Genomic DNA, 25,302 nt, shown 5'->3' on the forward strand with positions numbered 1-25,302 from the left:
TATTTGATCTTATTACAGGTGCCTTTAACATTCGGTCAGATCTGTGTAATCTTATTTATTTCTTTTTTTAAACCCCAAAAAACCTTTCATACAAGTCACTGAGTGTGTGTATTCCTTTAAATCAGAAGTTTCAGACAAAATCAGATGAAACCAGTTTATCATTTACATATTTATTAACATTTTCATACAAAAGAACAATCCTACAGGCTGAATCGTCGTCTGTTCCGTTCGGTGGTCCTTGGTCACGTCATTCACCTGAAGAGGAGAAAAATAAATAAATAACTATACAATACAAATAAAAAAACAGATTTGCTTATGGTGTTATTTAATATGCAGACGGTTGTTCTAATGCATGTTGTGTGGGGCACTTGCTATGGATTATTGCCTGCTTACCAGCATTGAAAAGTTAAATCTGTGATTTCTGTATAAAGATGTCTGCCATGGAAAACGGACTGAACAGATCAAAAGATTGCTTATTTGTTTTCTATAGCCAATCAGAATCAAGCATTCAGACTAACCACGGTTTAAGAATTCGTAATAGCCCCTGGGGAAAACCTACATTATTTAGAAAACCCAATCCATAAGACTATAAGATCAAGAATGTCATGTGGATCACTAACAATGTTTATTACCTTCTAATTCATGATGATTTTACCATCATTCCAGCTTCTTTGGGTTGTTGACAGCCACATAGTGATAAAGCACCACCAAAAGGAACAGCGAGACCCCCAGCATGTTGGCGAAGATGGCAAGTTGTACATCCGTCACCATGCTGTTGGAATAAACCACAAAAATAATCATTATTACAGTAACAATAATAAAAAGAAACTAAACTCCATCCTGGTTATAAACAATGAATTGGGACGTCAGTGAGTCAAACCACTCGACTCGACTCACCAAAGAGTCGACTCAATTCGTAAATACCATTTTCTTCTATACCGAGCACAATTTGCAAATGTGTCTTAGTTGTGATTAGTGTGTTTGGGCTTGAACTTGTGTGAAATGTTTATCCTATTCATTTATTTACTTTAAAAGACAGGAAATGATTATTTTTTTTAAAAAGATCCGACTCAAAAGTCGGCTCACGTGCAAGAGAGTCGACTCCCTCGGAAGGACACGTCAGTTTTTCTTGATCAGAGTGACCAATAAATACAAAAAAGATTTTCACTTATAATCTTTAAAAATAAATGTGGCAATTAATAATGCAATAATTGATTAAAATAATTTTTTACTGAATTTGGTGTGTTAGCTAACCGTAGCTTTATTAGCAAGACGCGCGCACGCTAATTATAACCAAATCAATGTTATTACATATATATATTCAAAGTCTTAATCGCAGTTATGTGTATTTACGCGCTATTTGTTCTCATTGATTGCATAATATAATAAATAACTTACATTTACTGTGAGAGTTGAGTTTGGACTCAGACTAGGACCAGGACTGAGACAGGAGCAGCAGCTACACGTTTACTTCCGCTTCTGCGGCCTGCGCCTACGTCATCATGAAACCGCCTCATGCAGTGTTCAAGAAGCGCCGGATTTCCTGTGAATACCTGTTTTCAATTCATTGTTATTCAGGCGTCAGCTGTGTAACGTGATGGAGGGAGTGTTGGAGAAGTGAAGAAAAGCAGGAAGGTGGAGAAGAAGTGGCAGGAGTGATTTGGGGTAGACCTGTTATTGTGTATGGTTTAGAGACAGCTGGAGGTGACCGGGTTGAAGATGATGATGGAGGGACAGGATTAGAAAAAAGATTATTAGAGGGATGGTGTAGGTCGGATGTTTTGGAGACAAGGTGATTGAGATAGTTTGGGCAGGTGCAGAAGGGTGCCATGGGGTGTATCAACAGAAGAATGTTGAGGATGGAGGCAGGAGGAGGCCAAGGTTAAGGTTTATGGAGGAGGTGAGGGAGACCTGCGGGGGTTGTTTTGGAAGATGCAGATGAGGAGGACAGTGTGATATGAAGGCAATGGATTCCCAAACAGGGAACTTCTTTACTTCTTGATATTTTGTGTTTTGGGGGGAAACCCCCCAACCCCCCCACACACAATTGTGCAGGACAGGAGGTTCATTTGCTCTATCCTGGGTTAGGAGTTTTCACCATATTGCCCCTGTTGGGCCCTTGAGCAGGGCCCTTAACGCTCTTTGCTCTATGCATGCTGTATCATGGGTGACCCTGTGCTCTGACTCCAGCTTCTTCACAACCTCCGGCTTTTATGTAACAATCAGGATACTTAATAATCTGTTTTTTCTCTCTCTCTCTCTCTCTCTCTCTGTCTCTCTCTCTCTCTCTCTCTGTCTCTCTCTCTCTCTCTCTCTCTCTCTCTCTCTCTCTCTCTCTCTCTCTCTCTCTCGTGTTAAACATGCTTCTGAGCTTCCAGTGACTACCGAAACAGTCCCTTTATTGTTTTTTAGATTGATAGATAGATGGTACATTAGATGTTGGCACTATGACTGGTAAAGGGAGAGAGAGAGCTGATATGATGAAGAGGAGAAAGGTAGACATGTTGTGTTTTCAAGAGACCAAGTGGAAAGAGAGTAAAACGAGGAACATTGGAGGTGTTTAAACTGTTCTATCATGGTGTGGATGGAAAGAGAAATGGTGTAGGGGGATTCTGAAGGAAGAGTACAGTAAGAGTGTAGTGGAGGTGAAGAGAGTTTCTGATAGGGTGATGAACGGGAAGCTGGAAGTTGACGGGATGATGATAAATGTCATCAGTGCTTGTGCTCCACAAGTGGGTTGTGAGATGGAGGAGAAGGAGAAATTCTGGAGTGAATTAGATGAAGTGGTATAAGGTGTACCTAGGAATGAAAGATTGGTGATTGGGGCAGACTTTAATGGGCATGTAGGTGAAGGGAACAGAGGTGATGAGGAGGTTATGGGTAGGTATGGCCTTAAGAAGAGGAATGTGGAAGGGCAGATGGTGGTAGATTTTGCTAAAAGGATGAAAATGGCAGTGGTGAACACTTATTTTAAGAAAAAGGAGGATCATAGGGTGACGTATAAGAGTGGAGGAAGGTGCACACAGGTGGACTATGTTCTATGTAGGAGATGCAACCTGAAGGAGATTGGAGACTATAAGGTGTTGGCAGGGGGCAGTGTAGCTAGACAGCATCGGATGGTGGTCTGTAGGATGGTTTTGGAGGTGAAGAAGAAGAGGAGGAGAGTGAGAGGTTGAACACAGGAAGGAGAAAAGGATTTGTAGCGATTGGTTAGGCAGAGGGACCGAGCTGGGAAGGATGTACTACAAGTTAGAGCAATAAAGAAGGGAGATGGAAATGTGTTGACTAGTGAGGAGAGTGTGTTGAGAAGATGGAGGGAGTATTTTGAGCAGCTGATGAATGAGGAAAATGAGAGAGAGAAGGTTGGATGATGTGGAGATGGTGAAGCAGGAAGTGGATAGGATTAGTAAGGAGGAAGTGAGAGCAGCGATTAAGAGGACGAAGAGTGGAAAGTCAGTTGGACCAGATGACACACCGTTAGAAGCATGGAGATGTTTAGGAGAGATGCAGTTGCATTTTAAACCAGGTTGTTCAATACGATTTTGGAAGGTGAGAGGATGCCTGAGGAATGGAGAAGGAGTGTGCTGGTACTAATCTTTAAGAATAAGGGAGATGTGCAGACCTGCAATAACTACAGGGGAATTAAGTTGATCAGTTACACCATGAAGTTATGGGAAAGAGTAGTGGAAGCCAGGCTGAGGGAAGACATGACCATCTGTGAGCAGAGTACATGTGTGTGAATGAGAGGGAGGGAAGTGGAGTGGTGCAGTTGCTGGATGAAGAGGTGGAGAAGGTGGAGGAGTTCAGGTATCGGTGGTCAACAATGCAAAGTAATGGAGAGTGTTTTAGAGAAGTGAAGAAAAAAATGCAGGCAGGGTGGAGTGGGTGGATAAGAGTGATCGCAGGAGTGATTTGTGATAGAAGAGTATCTGTGAGAGTGAAAGGGAAAGTTTATAGGACCGTGGTGAGACCTGAGATGTTGTATGGTTTAGAGACAGTGGCATTGAGTAAAAAGACAGGAGGTGGAGCTGGATGTAGCAGAGCTGAAGATGTTGAGATTTTCATTGGGAGTGAAGACGATAGACAAGATTAGAAATAAGTTTATTAGAGGGACAGCACATATGGGACATTTCGGAGACAAAGTAAAAGAGGCCCAATTGAGATATTTGAACATGTGCAGAGGAGGGACATGGGGTAAATCAGTAGGAGAATGCTGAGGATGGAGCCGCCAGGAAGGAGCAAATAAGAAAGACCAAAGAGGAGGTTTATGGATGTGGTGAGGGAAGACAAGCAGGTAGTTGGTTTGAAAGAGGCAGATGTAGAGGACAGGGAGGTATGGAGACGGATGATTCGCTGTGGTGACCCCTAATGGGAGCAGCAGAAAGAAGAAGAAGAAGAATCGTGCATTAATAAAATTAGTGCCGTTTTATGTATATATAGTTTTATTTTATTTTAATTGTTTAAATCATTTTTTTTTATTTATTATGAGCGGCCATATTGGTGTAAGGGCTGTAATAACTCTCCCCGTCAGCAGGGGGCTCAGGTCGGACAGAGGCTTCAGGAAGGAGACAGGACTGTGGCGCCGAAGAGGAAATTCAAAACACTTCTGTTGTGGATGTTCTGCTTATCTGTGTAGTGTTTACAGACCGGCAAACTTCTCTACGAGATACAGGATATATTCAATCCAGAATTAGTAGGTAACCCACACACACACACACACGCGCACACACACGCGCACACACACGCGCACACACACGCGCACACACACTCAATATAATGTAAATACAATGATATACACACAGTCCGCGATTGCACATAAAGTGATCTACACACACACACACACACACACACACACACACACACACACACACACACACACACACACACACACTTAGCACCATGCACATGAGGTGATCTACACACACACACAACACAATCAGGATGATGTACATGCAGTGATCGACACACACAATAAAAATGATGTACATGCAATGGTATACACACACACGCGCACACACACACACACACACACACACACACACACACACACTCACACTCACACTCAGAATAATGCACATGCAGTGATCTACACACACATTACCAGGATTATGTGCATGCAATGTTTTACACAGGGGGACACACTCAGAATAATGCACAAGCAGTGATCAATGCAATGTTACACACACACACACACACACACACACACACACACACACACACACACACAAAATCAGCATAATGCAGGAGGTGAGACAGCTTGACAAACTAAAAGTACTGCTCTGCTGCATTTCATGTTTCCTTCACACAGACACGAATCTCACTGGTGTGTCAGGTATCAGCAGGGTGGGTTTGCTGTCATGGTTAATCCAGGAAACTGTCCTAGAAATAATAATCAACTTTCTCCTGGTCAGAAAAGAAAGGTGCAAGTTGCAGCTGCAGAGGAGAGAAGCTCAGTGATGTTTTTCCACTTTCAGTCAACACCTTATTTTCTAGCATCTGCATTGAACAGCTCTCAGGTGTGCATGTGCCGCTTTTCCACAAAGTATCCATAGGGGGAGCAGTTTCCTCCTTAGAGACGCAAATGCACTGTAACAAGATGTTCAGGCTTTTCTGACCCAAGTCCGGATCAGTTCTTTTAGATTAGTTGAAGTCGAGAATAAATCTGTCCGATCTGCAGGACATTTACAGCCAGGAAGGTAGTGGAGGACCTCAGCCGTCCGAAAAATGGGCTCTTTTCTCTGTTGCGTTCAGGGAAGCGATCCCACTCCTTGAAGGCAAACACAGAGAGATTGAGGAGGAGCTTCTTGCTGTAGACAATTGGGAGTCTAAACCAGGAACCTAGCATCTAGTCCCTAGACTTCTCTCTCTGTCTAAATCACAAGCACACTGGGACATTTCTAATTCTTGTTTTGTGTGTGTGTGTGTGTGTGTGTGTGTGTGTGTGTGTATATATGTATGTATGTGTATATATATATATATATATATATATATATATATATATATATATATATATATATATATATATATATATATATATATATATATATACACACATACATATACATATGTATATGTTTTTTTTTTGGTTTTTTTTTTATATATATATATACAGTGGTCCCCCGGAAAATCCACGAATTTTGGACGCAGCCCCTATGGTACCTTAGAAAATTCATCTAGACATTATCACTTTATAAATGTAATATTGTACAGTATTTGACCAAATACATAGGTTATTCCTAACGTTTCTAAACATGCGGATTCCCAAGAATTTGAAGATAATCCGCAACTTGCTGTTGGTTAGGTTCCAAATGAGAACCGTTTTCCGAGCCGTGAGTTATCGTTGGTTGACTATTTCTCATATTTAATTTTTATTTATTTTTTTGTCTACATGTCTCACTCTGTATGAAAGCGTATGTGACATAAAATGAGATTTGATTTCAAATCGAATTAATAGATGCCACTCTCCTGTTCATCTCCTGTTTTGCTCTCAGTCATGGGTGTGAACGATCTGTGGTCGATCCTGAGTCCGGTACGGGAATCCGTCCCGCTGTACAGTCTCACAGGGAAAACTCTAGCTGTGGATCTCAGCCTGTGGATCTGTGAGGCCCAGCACGTCCAGGGCATGATGGGTAAAGTCACAAAACCCCACCTACGGTAAGAACCTTTTTATTTATTTATTTTTTACATTCATTTATATGTGATTTTAACCTCAATCGGCTTCTACAGGCTGCGCACCGAACGAACCCATTTATCGAACACGTTGTTGTTTGTTGCACACTTTTATCTCACTGGACGCTTGAAATTCTTCTGGCAGCAATTTGTTTTTCCGCGCCTCGTCCCTCCTTCGGATGGGCATTAAGCTGGTTTTTGTGATGGAAGGAGAAGCTCCCAAGATCAAGGCCGAGACTATGAGTAAGAGAACAGAGATGGGGTTCCGTGGAAGCAAAACCAAAAGCGTCTCAAAACCGGGAACGGTCAAAAACACCAGCAGGGGGCGATTTAAAGCTGTGCTCAGAGAGGTAATGTTTGGGTGGGTGGGGGTGTGTGTGTGTGTGTGTGCGCTGCGGGAGAAGGAAATTTTTACATTTATGGCATTTAGCAGATGCATTTATACATCGTGACTTATATGCATCTTATTTATACATCTGAACAGATTTGGGGTAAGGGGCCTTACTCAGGGGCCCAAGAGTAGCAGCTTGGACCAAAGTCCAATGCCGTAACCCCCTAAGACACGTGCAGACGTGCAGTCAAATGCTCATTACATCAAAAGTTACTGATTAAAGGATACCATTTTTTTAAATTATTATTAATACTGATGTAAAATACAAAAAAAAAGATAAAATGGGATTTACAGTGACATTAAAAACAATGCGGAGTAAATCGACGTGTCAGCATTTCGCATTCATATTCTGTGAAGGCCGCGTGACACTTATTACCCGATCAAGTTCGTTTGTGCAAGATGTGTGGTTTGAAAAGCAAGATGAAATAGTGAATATTGTGCAACAAAAAAAAACTAGTTGGCAAATATTGTTGAGGGGAAAAAAAAAAGAAAAAAGCAAGATGAGGTAATGGATCCTGTTGAAAAAAGAAAAGGAAGATGAGGTAATGATTTTTTTGGGGGAAACAATGTGATTTAAAAAAAAATAATTAATATATATGTAAATACAGTGCACCTGGAAAATGTTTGCTTTTGTTATGTTACGGCTTTATTTCAAAACGAATTCAAATCATTCTTTTGCTCAAGATTCTGCAAACAAAACCCCATAATGACAACGTGAAAGTAGTTTGTGTAAAATCTTTACAAATTAAAAAAAAAATTTAATTTAAGAATCTCATGTAGTTTAGTATTTACAGCCTTTGCTCAATACTTTGTTGAAGCTCCTTTGACACCAATTACAACCTCAAGTCTTTTGAGTTTCTCAAATTCTTCTTGGCAGAACCTCTCAAGCTCCATCAGTTTGGATGGGGAGCTTCAGTGTGCAGCCCTTTTCAGATCTCTCCAGAGATGTTTAATCAGGGTTAAGTCTGTGTGCTGAGGGTCACTGTCCTGTTGGAAGATGAACCGTTGCCCCACTCTGAGGTCCAGAGCGCTCCGGAGCAGGTTTTCATCAAGGATGACTCTCTACATTTGCTGCATTCATCTTTCCTTCGATCCTGATTAGTCCTGCTGCTGACAAACATCTCCACAGCATGATGCTGCCACCACCATGCTTCACTGTAGTGATGGTATTGGCCAGGTGATAAGCAGCGCCTGGTTTCCTCCAGACATGACGCTTGGCATTCAGGCCAAAGAGTTAAATTTTTGTTTCTCATGGTCTGAGAGTTGCCATTTGGCAAACTCCAAATGGGCTGTCATGTGCCTTTTACTGAGGAGTGGCTTCTGTCTTTCCACTCTACCATACAGGCCTGATTGGTGGTGTGCTGCAGAGATGGTTGTTCTTCTGGAAGGTTCTTCTCTCTCCACAGAGAAACACTAAAGCTCTTTCTGAGTGACTATCGGGTTCTTGGTCAGCTCCCTGACTAAGGCCCTTCTCCCTCGATAGCTCAGTTTGGCCTGGCGGCTCCACTCTAGGAAGAGTCCTGGTGGTTCCAAACTTCTTCCATTTATGGATAATGGAGGCCACTGTGCTCATTGGGACCTTCAATGCTGCAGAAACTTTTCTGTCCCCTTCCCCAGATCTGTGCCTCGATACGATCCTGTCTCGGGGGTCTACAGACAATTCCTTGGACTTCCTCGCTTGGTTTGTGCTCTGACATCCACTTGTAACTGTGGGACCTTCTAAAGACAGGTGTGTGCCTTTCCACATCATGTCCAATCATTCAATTAATTGAAAGCACTTCTTTCACGTTGTCATTATGGGGTTTTGTTTGTAGAATCTTGAGGAAAAGAATGATTTGAAAGTGAAAGGCTATGAAAACGTTCCAGAAAGGGGTATTGAATATTGTTCTAAAAAAATATGAGGCTGAATATTGTGCAAAAAAAGGAAAGATGAGTTAGTAAATATTAATATATAAAATAGCATATATGTGTGTGTGTTTCAGTGTTCTGATATGTTAGACTATCTGGGCATCCCGTGGGTGTCTGCAGCGGGCGAGGCAGAGGCAATGTGTGCGTTCTTGGACGCGCAGGGTTTAGTGGACGGCTGTATCACCAGTGACGGCGACGCGTTTCTGTACGGCGCACAAACCGTCTACAGAAACTTCAACATGAACACAAAGGTTCTTCTTTATATACCGTAAAACACGTATGAGCCCACCTCATTGTCTACCCATGAATACAAAACTCTTTCCCCAAACCTACAGGTGGTGCAAGTAACGTTTTGACAGATCGTCTCAACTTAACGTAATCAATAATGATGATGTCCACGAAGGCCTAATAGGAGCCAAACATGAAGAACCATTCTGGACCAGATGTCAGTTTTATTAATTTTTTTTTTCCATGGCTCAGCTTTTCTTCTTTTTCTCAGGCCATGACTTTTTTCTTATTAGTAATATTTCTACACACAGTTATATGAACTCTTAAGGAAATAAATAGTTGTACCTTTTAAACATGTAACGTTAACTGAAGTTGATAAATGCTTTAGAAGTATTGTTTATTTCAACATTTACAAATACATATTTAAATTGCGTTTGTTTGTTAACTAGTTAATGCACTATGAACTGACATTAATTAAGTACAGCAGTGTCAAAACAAACAGCACATAGAATTCAGTGTCATTCAGTGATTTGCCTCTAGAGGCCACTCTCATAATGACAGCGGACCTTCTCAGTCATTCCAGTGCAGACACAACCCGGAAAAACTATCAGTATGGATTTTTGCTGAAATCTGATCAACTTTCGATGCTGATTAATTATCAAAACAGAATGATCTATTTAAAAAGCCTGCATATCCTTATTATACAATGATCTATCCAGTTTAATTTCCTGTATTTTGCCATCTCTTTTTCATTCACATATCAGGACCCTCAGATAGACTGCTATAAGATGTCCAGAATAAAAACGGAGCTGCAAATGAAGCGAGAGACACTCGTGGGCCTGGCCGTGCTCCTCGGCTGTGACTACATCCCTAAAGTATACTAAAGGCTACACAGAGATTATTGGCATGCACTGTATATGATGGCCATTTGAGTGATATTTTAGGCTAAAAGCTTTTTTTTTTTTTTTTTTTGTCCCTTCAGGGTGTTCCAGGCATCGGGAAAGAACAAGCGCTCAAATTTATACAGAATTTAAAAGACACGACTCTTCTTCAAAAGTAGGTGCAAAAACATTTTCTACGGGGGGGGGGTTTATAACCGAAGCATCACACGATAACGGCTCGTAGTGTGTATGTGTGTGTGTGTGTATGTATATGTATGTATGTGTGTATATATATATATATATATATATATATATATATATATATATATATATATATATATATATATATATATATATATATATATATTGTGTGTGTGTGTGTGCTAGTGCACTCGCTCTTTGCATCATACAGCAGCTACCAAGCAGAAAGCATGAATACAGCTGCTTCCTACAGGACACTTGATGCCAACACATGACACCCCTGACTGGCTAATCTCGCTTTAATTGACGATCGAGTTTGACAAAAGTTTAGCTCTTTTAGTCTCCCTGCCATGGTTGCATGATATGGATCTCCAGGCGAAAAGGGGATCACTTTCTTTGTGCTAAATAAGAGCCCAGGAATAAATTCAAGAGAGGGCAGTTTGTTTGCTTAGTGCCTTTCAGATCGTCATTTTGCTGCTTGCTTCTTAATATGGTGCCATTTTGGCATAAGATGGAAAAATGGAAAGAGGAGGTTTGAGTCATTTGGTGCTTTATCGACTGTTTTCTCATAGATTCAGTGATTGGAGGAAATCCACTTACGATGTTCAGGAGTTTCCTGTGAAGAAGGTCACCCACTGCCTGGTGTGCCGTCACCCTGGTGAGGTTACCACACATTGCAATATACATTATATTATCCTTCCATTCAGCCACCCACCCACCCACAGTGTGGGTGGACTTGTTCCCTTAGACAGAGTCACTCAGTGTTTGAGGCTTCTAGAATCAGTGACGCCACGTGCTGTTTGTTTTTTCACGTGAGACTGGCGCTGCACGGAGAGAGCTATATTATATTTATTATATATCATTTATTATTATTGAATTATATTTATTAATTCATATATTCATTTACTTCAGCACATTTCTATAATTCAGTACTGTTTTCTTTTTTATTTTCTGAATAAAGATCAGTACTATTTTACATGAAGTATGTTTGTTTGGTTCTCGGTAAAATCCTGTACCATTCCACCTGTAATTCTTTCCTTCTTCCGGATGTGGCAGGTTCTGCTAAAGCTCACGAGCGCAGTGGCTGTGTGTTCTGCGGCAGCGAGAAATTCTGCCAGCCTCAAGACTATGACTCGCAGTGTCCCTGTGACTGGCACCGCACCGAGCACGCTCGCCAGGCCTCCTCGGTCGAAACCATCATCAAAAAGTGAGAGGCAAAGATTATGACTGATATTTCTAGCGAACTCCACAGAAGTTGAAAATATGAAATTAGCATGTGGAATAGGTTGCCTGGGGGAAGAAAGGTTCTGTGATCTGTGGCGCCGGGCAGACGGCAAAAGTAAAAAAAAAAAAGGAGACGGTTTGGATGAGGGGGATACAGGGTACTTTTTGGAGCTCCTTATCCTCAATCTGGATGTGTACAGGTCTTGAAAGCTGGGCAGGGGAGCACCCATAATCCATTAAGCAGTCAAACAGTCATCTTTAGTTTTCTGATATCTGATTTTGTAGCGGAGTAAAACCAGACAGTTATTGAAGTGCAAAGTACAGACCCTTGGCCCCTTCAGCACAGCCCTTAAACCTCAGGTGCTTAGTTGTAAAATTATAAGTTGCTCTAGATGAAACCTTCAGAGGAACCAGACTCAACTGGGTGGCACTGAATATTCATTCATAACAATTCCATCATTGTTAAGGTGTGCTGTTCAGTGATTGGTGCTAAACTGGTCCTGAGCTATTGTAGTAGACTGTTAATATTAATTACAGAGCAAAGCACTGACTAAACAAGCATTTCTATGCAGAAAACGTCCCCATCTTAACATGTGCTACTATAAAACTAATCAACACCATCAGACAATCGGATAAATAATCATAGTGCTTGTTCTCATCCATTCTCCTGTATGTTATGCAAATACATTTCATTTGCTAAAATGTCTAGGCTCAGTGAATGGTATCCTTGTTTTTTTATATTATGTACTTGAAATACCACAATAATGTATTTTGTTTTATTTTTTTATATATATATTGATCACTGAAAGGAAAACTCTGGCCTGTGACATGTTCCCTTTTACAGAGGTGAGTACCATTTGATACTTCCTAGACTTTATTTTAGACTTAAATTAGTGCCATTTAGTTCCATTTATCTTTTCTTTCAGATCATCAATGAATTTCTGGTTCCGAAGGACAAACCTGTTAACAGTTTCAAAAGACGAAAACCCAACCTCCTCCTCATGCAGGTCTATCTGGATTCTGAACTGACAACATCTAGATGTCTGATTTTTGTGACCTAGGCTATATATATATATATATATATATATATATATATATATATATATATATATGTGTATGTATGTATGTATGTATGTATGTATGTATATATGTATATATATATATATGTATATATGTATATATATATATATATATATATATATATATATATATATATAGGTATATATATATATATATATATATATATGTTTGTGTGTATGTATGTATGTGTGTATGTATGCATGTATATATGTATGTATAATATACAGTATCTCACAAAAGTACACCCCTCACATCTTCTCAAGGGGGCGATACTATAGAAATGAAACTTGGAGCTGTTAGTTCTTGGGGTGTGCTCACTTGAATGTTGTCATTTTTAGAGGACATTAAATCTAAACTTCTATACAAGCTGCACATTGCCTACTCTAAAATATATCCAAGTTTCATTTCTATAGTATTGTCTGAAATTGTTGCTGAAATGTGAGGGTTGTACTCATTCTTTTGAAATAATGTGTGTATATCACATTTATAGTGAGTACATGTACCGTACATTATACAGTTCTGTAGTAGCGTAGCCTATGCGTAGTTTCTCTTCTTGTTTATCAGTCCAAGTGTGAAATGACGTCAAAAACAGAGTTAAAGATACACTCTTTACTTTCTGTACTGTACGACTAAAATTTTAATGAATGTTTTTATTGGTACATTTCATTATTTCAACATAAAATGTAAAGGTTTTTTGGTCTATCCTGAGACGAGACCCGGGACAATCTGCCAAAATAATGTCTACAATATATATATATAGTATATATAATTTCATTGTTGTTTGCCTTTTTAGAATTTTGCTCTGGACAAGATGGAGTGGCCCAAACATTACACCAGTGAGAAAGTTCTTGCTCTGATGACCTACGCCGAGCTCATGAACAGAAATCAAGGGACACAATCGTCAATTCAGATACAACCCATTCGGTATGTGGGAATTTTTTTTGGTGTATGTTTTTATGTAGATAGATATTCTCATCTTGCAAATTAACTTCACAGAATCTGATGACGGACGGCATTATTATTCAGAATGCGCGTTGTAGTAAGAGGAAAAACTCATGCTCATGCTAGTATTCGTAATAACAGAATGCTAGCAAGCTAACATCCCTGTTAGAAGTTAAAGCTACAAATGAAGCTATATTAACGCCTTCCAATCATACATTTCAAACTGAAAACACACACAAAGATATACAGTTTAGCTTCAGAGAGTACTGTGAATTTTTTTTTATGATATATTTTTTATTTATTTGATTTTTTGCATATTTGTCACACTTTGTAGATCATTAAGCTAATTTTCATATTAAACAAAGATAACCTGAGTAAATACAGGTTTTAAATGTTTTCATTTCTTAAAAAAAGATAAATCTGTTCCAAACCCTATGTGAAAAAGTAATTGCCCCCTAAACCTAATAACCAATAATACCTGCAATCAATCTTTTGCCATAACTGGTGTCTGCAAAAAGTATTTCACATCGTTGTGGTGGAATCGCTGGTGTTTCTTCAGGGTTTCACAGTTTTACCCAAAAATTATTGACATCATCTTAAAAACTACATTTAGTATTTAATCGGGATAACTTTGTGTAATATTAAAATTAGCTTGATGAATCATTTAAGGGTGACGGATATACAAAAAACTAAATCAGGATGGGGGCAAATAATTTTTTCCCCCGTCAGTGTAAATTCTTTGCTTTCATTTTTTTATACATTTTTTACCTGAGAAACTGTGATAGAACTCTTTGCCAATAAAAAGATAAAGTAAATAAGCGCTTTTAATTCGATTGTTTGCTAAATATATATAAATATTAATAATATTTAAACATATTAAAATGTATATTTTAGAATCTATTTGCTTTTGTGGATTCATCAGGAGGTACATTAGGTGGTTAAATCTTTAACATTGGTCATACAGATTATTGTTTTGAGAACGTAAATACCTCAGGAATTTGATGCTAGCTGGCTAGATTAGCAAAGCACACACTCATGGAGGAGTCCATGTTTTTTTTCCCCAGGGTATAAAATAAAAATATGGTGAAATTATTCCAAAAGCAAGTCAAAGTTCAAGTTATTCACTTGCAGCCAAATTGCTGTTTGTTACGCAGAATACACAAGCGACGCGTAAGGAACGGTGTCTCCTGCTTCGAAATCGTCTGGAGGAAACCAGGTGAGATCTTTTATCTCAAACGAATCTGAAATCTGAATACATTTACAATACTGATAATCTTTTCTTTAAGGGGGATTATATACAGTGATTAGCGTCCAGCACACAGGCCAGGTATTCAGGTTTTAAAATATTTCTTGTTCAGGCACAGAGTCCTGTAGGTCTGAACGTGTGACAAGCGTCACTGCGGCTTCTTGTTAGTGTCTTGTTGTGAAAGCAGACGTGAAGGAGATTGGTGGTGTGATTTGTGGGTCGCAGGTGATGGAACAAATGTAACATCCTGACGTGCTAAACTTCGCTTCCTGTGAAAACTGTGAAGTCCTCGTGTCCTGCACTCACCCGATCCATGCTAACACATTAAAAAATAATAATAAAATGAAGGGAGACTTGCAAACTAAAGGGGACGATGATCTCATTCTTTTCACGGCATTTAGCAACGATTATTTGGGATTTATTCAAGCAAAAAATCCATCACTTTGTATCAAAATATTTGATCATTTTAACATCTAATGTGAAAAAAACAATTTTTCATCCTCACGCCAAACGATTGTAAAGCGAAGTAAAAGGACCCGATCTTGTGTGCACGTTCTCTTCATAACGCAGATCATTACGTGTTTCCTGAGGACGGCCCTCAGGACCAGTCGGACGTAGTGAGGACCGTGGAAGAGGAAAACCTGTTCACCGTAGCTTTTCCAGACATTGTCCAGCTCTTCCACAAGGAAACTTCCGAGGCCAAGGACAACAAGTTGAAAAGTATGTCCCTGTTTTTCCCTCCTTTCACACATTCAGCACTTCGGATTCAACTTCTTTCAAGTCCAGATCATTGTTTTGCATCGAGCGTATTAAATAGTTTTTTTTTTTTCTCATGACTGCGACCCAAATTTGCATGCCACAGCTCATTATTCTGAGCTCGAGCATATGAATTCTTTGCGATTGTAATTCTTACTACACTCGTTCTAAAATTATTGGCACCCTCACGCCATTGAATTTCTTTCTGTAACATTTAAAGATGTCTGCAAAAACAAGTCTGTATGCAAAAAAACAGCTTACATTTTTAGATAATGTCGATTTCTTTTGTTTTTTTAAACATTTCAGCGATGTTAGAAAGATTAAGCATTAAATATTCACAAGTACATGCCCACAGATCAGCCTCCAAACCATCAACGATCCACAAATAGTTCAAACATTGTAAGATTCCTTTTCACAGTATCTTTTCTCAACCAAACATTGATGCTTCTTTGAGCCCAAAAGGCTGATTATTGCTTTCATTCAATCTCAGTAAGTGGAAATAATTCTAGAATGATTGTAATAAAATGTTTTATTCAATTCTAAAATTAAATACTTTCATCTATTATATAAGTAAATAATTTTTTACATATATATTGTGTGTTATAATAAATACTTCACTTTTTTCGGGGGTTTTTTAATAAGTGTGGGGGCGGCGATAGTTTTGTAGGGGCCTGTATTTAAAGTGGCAGAAATCGCTCATTAAGTTTGCGGATACTTAATACATCGGTGACCTTGTTAGTGAAGCAGGCTGCTGTGTCCGCTGGCGAAACCCAGTGATCCTGACAATTTCTTGGCTGGTTAAGTAAATGAGCTTTTCCTTCTGTGATGTGGTAAAGATCAAAGCCTCGAACTGTGATTGTAACACCCGGTGGTGTTTGGCTCGCTAACCCCTCACACTTACCCAGCCAGATCCCAGCAGTCGTTCTGCACTCAAACACTTTGATTAACACGAGGTGTTGCACAGGAGTCCCTGTCCATTTAACCTGCTTCCACTGGCCTGTAACACACACACAAGTTTCCTCTCCTTCACCCACCCTCACCCTCACCCTCCTATTTTCCCGATTTGATGTTAAAAATGACTGTCCATCTTTCTGTACATTCTTTTTAGAAAAGTGCGAACACGATATTTCTTTATTATGTCTATCCTACACCCAGACGCTTATTTTGTAGCAGGAGGTAAACCATAAACATCAATTGTTTTACAAATAAAAATAATAATACCAAATTCTAACTTGATAGAAGTGCAAGAATTGTTGTGGGGAGGAAAAAAAGGGGCGTGGCCTGCTACAAAGTAGGCCTGAGGTAAATTTTACACTATAACGCTATAACACCTCAATAATAAATGTAATTTGGGAGAATATCCTCGGTTGTAATTTCTAAAACCAGCGTTTATCACAGAGCATTTATTATTGTATTTTTATTCCTGACAAACATTTTATCGATTTATTATTATTTTTTTTCCCTATTTAATGCAAACCTGTTCTGTCAACAGAAAAGAAACCAAAAGCAGAAAAAGAGAAGGCAGCTGTTTCCTCTGACGGAGTCACGGATCTTTTTGCGCAGATGTCACTCAAAAGTTCACGTCTCGAACCCATGAACTCCTCAGAAAAAGGCTTAGAGACGACCCCAGTTCTAGAGAGTGATCTTGACCATTGTTCCATTGTTCCCCCATCAAATTTCACTGAACACTCTCACGAAATCCGGTCAGCCTCCGAGGTCTCACCTTCCTCACAGCTTGCGTCCCCCTGCCATACAGGAGCATCATCTCAAGCCCAGACATCCCTTTCAGTATCTGTAGTGATTAATGAGCTTCACTTGAGCAGCATAGACTGGGATGCTCAGTCCTTCACTGCTGCTCCGTCTCCTCAGACTCAACACCATAAATCCGATCTGCAACCGGCAAACAGATCAGAGGATGGAACCGAAACGCGACGCTCATCTAAGGAAGCGCAGTCGGATTGTGTGGAATTGTGTCGAAGTTCACTGATGGAAAGGGTCCGTTTGAGGAACTTGAAGTGTTCTGGCTCTGGGAATAATAAAGCGAAGGAATCGGTTGCTTTAAGTTCAGAGCACAAGCCATTATCCGGGAATCCTAAAGTACCTCTTCGGCCACTGTACCAAAAATCAAAGCTTAGCACAATCACAGCTCTTGATTCAAAGCAACCCAAAGTGTCCGTTCCTGTCCTGGACCCGGCCCCGGTCCCGGCGCCACCCAAATACAAATTTTCCAAGGTGAAACACTTGAGCAGACCGTCCAACGATCCAAATACAGAAAGTGTGTGGAAGACGAGCGTTTGTCGAAGACAAGAATCTTCCGGCGACGAGAGTGAGGTGGAGAATCGGCCGTTAACCAATCAGCACCAACGCAAACTAAAAACCGTCAACAAACCTAAATCAGGGATTCAGGCACAAAAACGGATTACACAGGACAGATGCAACGAGTGGTCAAATTCTGTAGACACACACCCTGGGGCTGATTCCACAACGCCTAAAAAACAAACACACATCACGCAAACAAATCCTCTCAAACATGCGCCCACAAAAAGTGCTGATGACGACGAAGACGACGATGATGATGATGATGCATCGATTTGTAGCCCTTTGCCACTTGCTGAGAGGCTGAAACTGAAACTTAACAAATAAATAAATGTTTTTTTATTCGTTCAATTCAACTGATTTTTTAGTAAATTCTTCATCATTTTTAATAAAGTTTGGGTTGGTCTTTTTTTAATATTCACCACATTTCCACATCTCTCAGTTTCTATACACCAATAACCCGTCGTCGCTTCTCGCCTTCGAATTAACATCCGATTAACTTCCTACCAGGCCACCGAGCCACGTGTTGATTTTGTGCCACGGAGTAACAGCTGAGTACTAATAAGGACGTTAAAACAAAATGTGTCACTTCCTTTTCCTCACCCAGATCTTTTAAACATGGCGAGCTTTTATTGCGCACTCGGTGTTGGTCTTCCTCGGCCCATGTAGTGCCGTGTTGCACACCTTTTCAGACATGAAAGCTTTGAGAGGTCTGTACAGCAGGAGCGCATGGACAGCTGCAGAACTCACACGAGATGGTAGTGGAGCAGGTTCTTCTTTTCTGGCATACATTGAACACTCCAAAGTAGCCTATGGCTACTCAAATACTCACTTAATAATAATAATAAAATAAGATTCCAAAAAAGTGGTATTGCACATTTAAAATAAATAAAAATACAATAATATTTTGTCATTTTATTTATTTCTAATACCAGATTTTTTTTTTTTTCTTCTTTAATTCATCTTTTAATAAAAATGTGCAACTGAAAGTTTCTGTCACCATAACCAATAATATATAATAAAATAAAACAAGTAAAATATAACTAAATTGTGCACATTTTTTATTAGTTAGACAGGGGATATAGCTTTTCTTTATAACAATAATAAACTATTTACAATAAAGAAAATTGTAGTTTATTACTTTTACTACTAATCGTAGTAGTAAATAATTTTGTCATCAAATTAAAGTTGTTTTAAAAACAGTACATGCGATTATTCTAGAATTATTTTTATATAAGTTTTTATTAAAAATCATTTTTGTTCAGAAATAATAGATAGCTAAAAGTAAAATAGCTTAACTTCTATTAATAATAATGATTACAATCAAAATAAATTAGTAATAGTTACGTTGCACCATTGAAATGCTTCGTATCCACGTGTTCTAGGATATTAATTAGTTTTTCTCTGCTACTGCAGTGTTGCTATTAGAAATAATTGCAAAAAAAAAAAAACGATAAAGATTGTATTTATTAATACACAAAGTATATGAAATAAGTATATGGTAATATGTTTTGCTGTTCTGTTAAATGTGTGTGTGTGTGTGTGTGTGTGTGTGTTGTTTTGCTGCAACATTACTCACAACATCAGCTTTTACTGATTGATTTATTGATTTGATTGATCACTTTATTCATCCTAAAAATAAATTCACATCTTACATTAAAATATGTAAAAGTTTGCATCAGTCATTTTTTTTTCTTCTCTCTAATAAAATTGTTTGATGTATGAACTATATTGAGTTACAGGAAGAACATTTTCCTCTACAATAATTATTTTTTTTCTATTACTTGAACAGCACAAAGACTAAAAAGTATACTTATGAATTTATATAGACAAAAGTATAAACGTAAATATATACAGTATAAGGAATAAATACAGAAGCTTATATGGTGTATAGAAATAAAGGTACCATATTTCTCACATCAGTATGAGTTTTATTTTATTTTTTTTCCTTAACATAAACTTCAGTGGACATTTACAATCTAGACAGACAGACAGACAGACAGACAGACAGACAGACAGACAGATAGATAGATAGATAGATAGATAGATAGATAGATAGATAGATAGATAGATAGATAGTCTCATTTGAGTTCACTGTATTTGAAGGCATCATCTTTATTTTAAAATACAAATATTTTTCCCCATTATACTTATAGTTTTAATGAACTAAAACTAAAATAATAAGCACTAGAGCAGGAGATTTTAAAAGTCACGTTGCTTTATTTATATATATCTATTTTATTTAAGTTGCTTTATTTAATGTTACATATTATATGAATCAAATGAGAGGATTGTTTTCATTTTTATGTTTGCTATGATGCAATGTTTGTTTTTTGGCTCTTTATAGGAAAAAAAAAAAAAAAAAAAAAAAAAATATATATATATATATATATATATATATATATATATATATATATATATATATATATATATATATATATATATATATATAAAAATCTGCTCTAATTCTTTTTTTTTTTTTCTTTTTTTTTCTTTTTTTTTTAGCTTAGTTCATTAAATCTATAAGTACAATGGGTGGGAAAAAAATATTTTTATTTTAAAATAAAGACGATGCCTAATACAGTGAACTGAAACGAGACGGGGTGCTGATCCTTATTTTTCAAATGTTGTTCTAAATCACATTCCCTTCTTTTTTTTATCTTCTCATATATAACATGGCATGTGAGCATAAAGATTCCGTAGACCAGAGATGCCCTATCTATCTATCTATCTATCTATCTATCTATCTATCTATCTATCTATCTATCTATCTATCTATCTATCTATCTATCTATCTATCTATCTATCTATCGATCGATCGGTCGGTCGGTCGGTCGGTCGGTCGGTCGGTCGGTCGGTCGGTCGGTCGGTCGGTCGGTCGGTCTGTCTGTCTGTCTGTCTGTCTGTCTGTCTGTCTGTCTGTCTGTCTGTCTGTCTGTCTAGATTGTAAATGTTCACTGAAATTAATATTAGGGGGAAGAAAATAAAACATAAATCTCATACTGATGTGAGAAATATGGTACTTTATTTCTATACACCATATAAGCTTCTGTATTTATTCTTCATTTACTTCTTTATATACTGAATATCTTTACATTTATACCTTTGTCATCTTTTATATAAATTGCTAAGTATACTTATATAAGTATTTTGGTCTTTGTGCTGTTCAAGTAATAAAAAAAATCTTTTATTGTAAATGTTCTTCCTGTAGTTTGAAAAAAAAAATTATTAGAAGTTAAAATAAATAAATAAATAAATAAATAAATAAATAAAAATCACTGATGCAAACCTTTTTTTATGTAAGATGTGAATTTATTTTTAGGATGAATAAAGTGATCAATCAAATCAATAAATCAATCAATAAAAGCTGATGTTCTGAAATCAGCTGATGTTGTGAGTAATGTTTCAGCAAATCTACACACACACACACACACACACACACACACACACACACACACACACACACACACACACACACAGACATTTAAACATAAATAAAAAACATACACTTATTTCACATACTTTGTTTCTGTATTAATAAATAACAATATCTATCTATCTATCTATCTATCTATCTATCTATCTATCTATCTATCTATCTATCTATCTATCTATCTATCTATCTAATAAATGTTTACTGAAATTCATGTTAGGGAATAAAATTAAAAATAAAACTCATACTGATGTGAGAAATATGGTACTTTATTTCTATACACCATATAATCTTCTTTATTTATTCTTCATATCCTTCTTTATATACTGTATATCTTTATACTTTTGTCATCTTTTATACAATCTTAATTTCAATGATGCAATGTTGTTTTTTTGGTTCTTTATGGGGGAAAAATAAAGGTGGTCTTTTTGGGGAGCACTGCTCCCACACCCTCGTGGTGTTAAAACCCCGGTGTCTGGTTTGTCTATCGCATTTCCCCGAGACTCACGCTGCCGAGGTTTAAAGTCACTTCTCACAAAAGGGAAATCTAATTATTTTCTTTTCTCAGCCGCATTAGTCGCTCATTCACACCTGGGCGATAAGGAACACGGTTCTCCTCTGGAAGGAGGAACAAGAACAAGTCGCACTTCAGCTTTCTTTTGAACTTCACCAAAAGCTGTGAGCTCGTAAACCAGTGCTCTGGTATAAAACACCCCTCAGCCCACCTGAGCTCATCCACACACACTCTCTTAACACACATACGCGCGTGCACATGGACGGCACAGAGGTCGACCACTTGACCGCAAAACTTCTGGCGCAGTGGGACTGGAGGAGCGACACCCGGCTTTACGGCCAGCAATGTGGCTCCATCGCGGGCGAATGCCCTTCACATGACCCCTCAGCATCTCCGTGCTCTACCTGTTCCTCATCATCATCATCCTCACCGTCCTCCTCGTCCTCCCAGGAGGCTCCAGGGGAGATGTTCTCGGATTATCCCTACGATCGAAGGCGAGCGGCGCAGGCGCAGACGAAGACGTCGCGGCCGAAAATGTCGACCAAGCGCCGCGTAAAGGCGAGCGAGAGGGAGAAGATGCGCATGAGGAGTTTAGCTGAAGCTTTGCACCAGCTCAGGGATTATCTGCCTCCAGGATACAGCCGCAGAGGACAACCCCTGACCAAGATCCAGACTCTCAAATTCACCATCGAGTATATAAAGGAGCTGTCGGAAATCCTCAGCAGAGAATGAGACACCGACTCCGGAACCGACTCCGACTCCGGAACCGACACCGACTCCGACAAGTCATTATTTTATCCAGTTTGTATTTTTCGTGGTTAAAAAAATTCTTTGTACAGAAATGTGCCATAATGTTGATGTAAATACTTGTTTCGGCACTTTTTTATTTTATTTTTTTTTCCTATTCATGTGTTTTAATAATGAAATATTTGATGAAAGAATTGATGGAATAAACCTTGTGTCATTTCAACAAAATGTATTTGTTGAGTTTATTCCCAATAGTCAGAGTTATGATGGCACACACACACACACACACACACACACACACACACACACACACACACACACACACACTCAACAAGCGCTCGCTGCTACATACATATATACTGTAAAGTTTATACATTACGATTTTGTAAAATGTTTTTTTTTTTTGCTAAATAATGTACTGTAATTTGTTTTCATTATTAAGAAATTGCAATATATTACCCAATACTGATCACCAATATTTCAGACTACAGGGTAGGGTGTGTGTGTGTGTGTGTGTGTATATATATATACAGTGAGGAAAATAAGTATTTGAACACCCTGCTATTTTGCAAGTTCTCCCACTTAGAAATCATGGAGGGGTCTGAAATTGTCATCGTAGGTGCATGTCCACTGTGAGAGACATAATCTAAAAAAAAAAAATCCAGAAATCACAATGTATCATTTTTTAACTATTTATTTGTATGATACAGCTGCAAATAAGTATTTGAACACCTGAGAAAGTCAATGTTAATATTTGGTACAGGAGCCTTTGTTTGCAATTACAGAGGTCAAACGTTTCCTGTAGTTTTTCACCAGGTTTCCACACACTGCAGGAGGGATTTTAGCCCACTCCTCCACACAGATCTTCTCTAGATCAGTCAGGTTTCTGGCCTGTCACTGAGAAACACGGAGTTTGAGCTCCCTCCAAGGATTCTCTATTGGGTTTAGGTCTGGAGACTGGCTAGGCCACGCCAGAACCTTGATATGCTTCTTACAGAGCCACTCCTTGGTTATCCTGGCTGTGTGCTTCGGGTCATTGTCATGTTGGAAGACCCAGCATCGACCCATCTTTAATGCTCTAACTGAGGGAAGGAGGTTGTTCCCCAAAATCTCGCAATACATAGCCCCGGTCATCCTCTCCTTAATACAGTGCAGTCGCCCTGTCCCATGTGCAGAAAAACACCCCCAAAGCATGATGCTACCACCCCCATGCTTCACAGTAGGGATGGTGTTCTTGGGTTGGTACTCATCATTCTTCTTCCTCCAAACACGTTTAGTGGAATTATGAACCAAAAGTTCTATTTTGGTCTCATCTGACAACATGACTTTCTCCCATAACTCCTCTGGATCATCCAAATGGTCATTGGCAAACTTAAGACGTGCCTGGACATGTGCTGGTTTAAGCAGGGGAACCTTCCGTGCCATGCATGATTTCAAACCATGTCGTCTTAGTGTATTACCAACAGTAACCTTGGAAACGGTGGTCCCAGCTCTTTTCAGGTCATTGACCAGCTCCTCCCGTGTAGTTCTGGGCTGATTTCTCACCTTCCTTAGGATCATTGAGACCCCACGAGGTGAGATCTTGCATGGAGCCCCAGTCCGAGGGAGATTGACAGTCATGTTTAGCTTCTTCCATTTTCTAATGATTGCTCCAACAGTGGACCTTTTTTCACCAAGCTGCTTGGCAATTTCCCCGTAGCCCTTTCCAGCCTTGTGGAGGTGTACAATTTTGTCTCTAGTGTCTTTGGACAGCTCTTTGGTCTTGGCCATGTTAGTAGTTGGATTCTTACTGATTGTATGGGGTGGACAGGTGTCTTTATGCAGCTAACGACCTCAAACAGGTGCATCTAATTTAGGATAATAAATGTAGTGGAGGGGCACATTTTAAAGGCAGACTAACAGGTCTTTGAGGGTCAGAATTCTAGCTGATAGACAGGTGTTCAAATACTTATTTGCAGCTGTATCATACAAATAAATAGTTTAAAAATCATACATTGTGATTTCTGTATATTTTTTTTTAGATTATGTCTCTCACAGTGGACATGCACCTATGATGACAATTTCAGACCCCTCCATGATTTCTAAGTGGAAGAACTTGCAAAATAGCAGGGTGTTCAAATACTTATTTTCCTCACTGTATATATATATATATATATATATATATATATATATATATATATATATATATATATATATATATATATATATATATATATATATATATATAGAGAGAGAGAGAGAGAGAGACCCCCATCCTTCCCCCTATCCTGTCCATGTTCTACAGAGGGACCATTGAGAGCATCCTGAGCAGCTGCATCACTGCCTGGTTTGGGAACTGCACCGTCTCGGACCGCAAGACCCTACAGAGGATAGTGAGGACAGCTGAGAAGATTATCGGAATCTCTCTCCCCTCTATCATGGACATCTACACTACATGCTGCATCCGCAAAGCACACAGCATTGTGGACGATCACACACACCCCTCACACACACTTTTCACACTCCTACCATCAGGGAAACGGTTCCGAAGCATTCGGGCCGCCACATCCAGACTGTGCAACAGTTTTTTCCCGCAAGCCATCAGGCTCCTCAACAAAGAACTGAACTGAACTCTCTCTCACACACACACACACACACACACACACACACACACACACACACACACACACACACACACACACACACACACACACACTTACACACAACTGTGTGACTGATCCGCACAAACCGGACTCAACACCCATCATACACTTCGTTCACCCAGGT

General features: G+C 38.9%; 3 protein-coding genes across 8 annotated transcripts; 2 read left to right on the forward strand and 1 right to left on the reverse strand.

The window, feature by feature from the left end:
- Positions 1 to 154: 154 nt before the first annotated feature.
- ost4 (oligosaccharyltransferase complex subunit 4 (non-catalytic)) lies at positions 155 to 1,527 on the reverse strand. Of its 2 annotated transcripts, XR_014531381.1 has the most exons (3): positions 1,399 to 1,527; positions 633 to 772; positions 155 to 255 (listed from the first exon to the last, which is right to left on the reverse strand). XR_014531381.1 is itself a non-coding variant. In XM_083528691.1 (2 exons), exon 1 carries the CDS (start codon positions 769 to 771, stop codon positions 658 to 660), a length of 114 nt encoding a protein of 37 aa, XP_083384817.1. In that variant the 5' UTR covers position 772; the 3' UTR covers positions 155 to 255; positions 633 to 657. The 2 variants fall into 2 exon arrangements, 1 of the variants encoding a protein (XP_083384817.1); XM_083528691.1 differs by lacking the exon at positions 1,399 to 1,527.
- On the forward strand, positions 1,437 to 18,193 carry gen1 (GEN1 Holliday junction 5' flap endonuclease). 5 transcript variants are annotated; one of them, XM_083528361.1, is made up of 15 exons: positions 1,437 to 1,545; positions 4,535 to 4,693; positions 6,492 to 6,654; positions 6,815 to 7,019; positions 9,043 to 9,219; positions 9,961 to 10,071; positions 10,179 to 10,252; positions 10,851 to 10,936; positions 11,335 to 11,485; positions 12,312 to 12,348; positions 12,429 to 12,509; positions 13,376 to 13,506; positions 14,679 to 14,740; positions 15,341 to 15,490; positions 17,019 to 18,193. In XM_083528361.1, exons 1-15 carry the CDS (start codon positions 1,503 to 1,505, stop codon positions 18,167 to 18,169), a joined length of 2,781 nt encoding a protein of 926 aa, XP_083384487.1. In that variant the 5' UTR covers positions 1,437 to 1,502; the 3' UTR covers positions 18,170 to 18,193. The 5 variants fall into 5 exon arrangements, with proteins under 5 accessions (XP_083384487.1, XP_083384489.1, XP_083384491.1 ...); XM_083528363.1 differs by having other exon boundaries at positions 1,543 to 1,665; positions 4,532 to 4,693; XM_083528365.1 differs by lacking the exon at positions 1,437 to 1,545 and adding an exon at positions 1,585 to 1,665 and having other exon boundaries at positions 4,535 to 4,697.
- A 3,413-nt stretch (positions 18,194 to 21,606) lies between these two features.
- msgn1 (mesogenin 1) lies at positions 21,607 to 22,682 on the forward strand. Its single transcript, XM_083528672.1, has one exon. It carries the CDS (start codon positions 22,048 to 22,050, stop codon positions 22,519 to 22,521), a length of 474 nt encoding a protein of 157 aa, XP_083384798.1. The 5' UTR covers positions 21,607 to 22,047; the 3' UTR covers positions 22,522 to 22,682.
- The last annotated feature ends 2,620 nt before the right edge of the window (positions 22,683 to 25,302 follow it).

This window comes from Silurus aristotelis (genome assembly GCF_946808225.1).
Source record: "Silurus aristotelis genome assembly, chromosome: 24".
NCBI lineage: Eukaryota > Metazoa > Chordata > Actinopteri > Siluriformes > Siluridae > Silurus > Silurus aristotelis.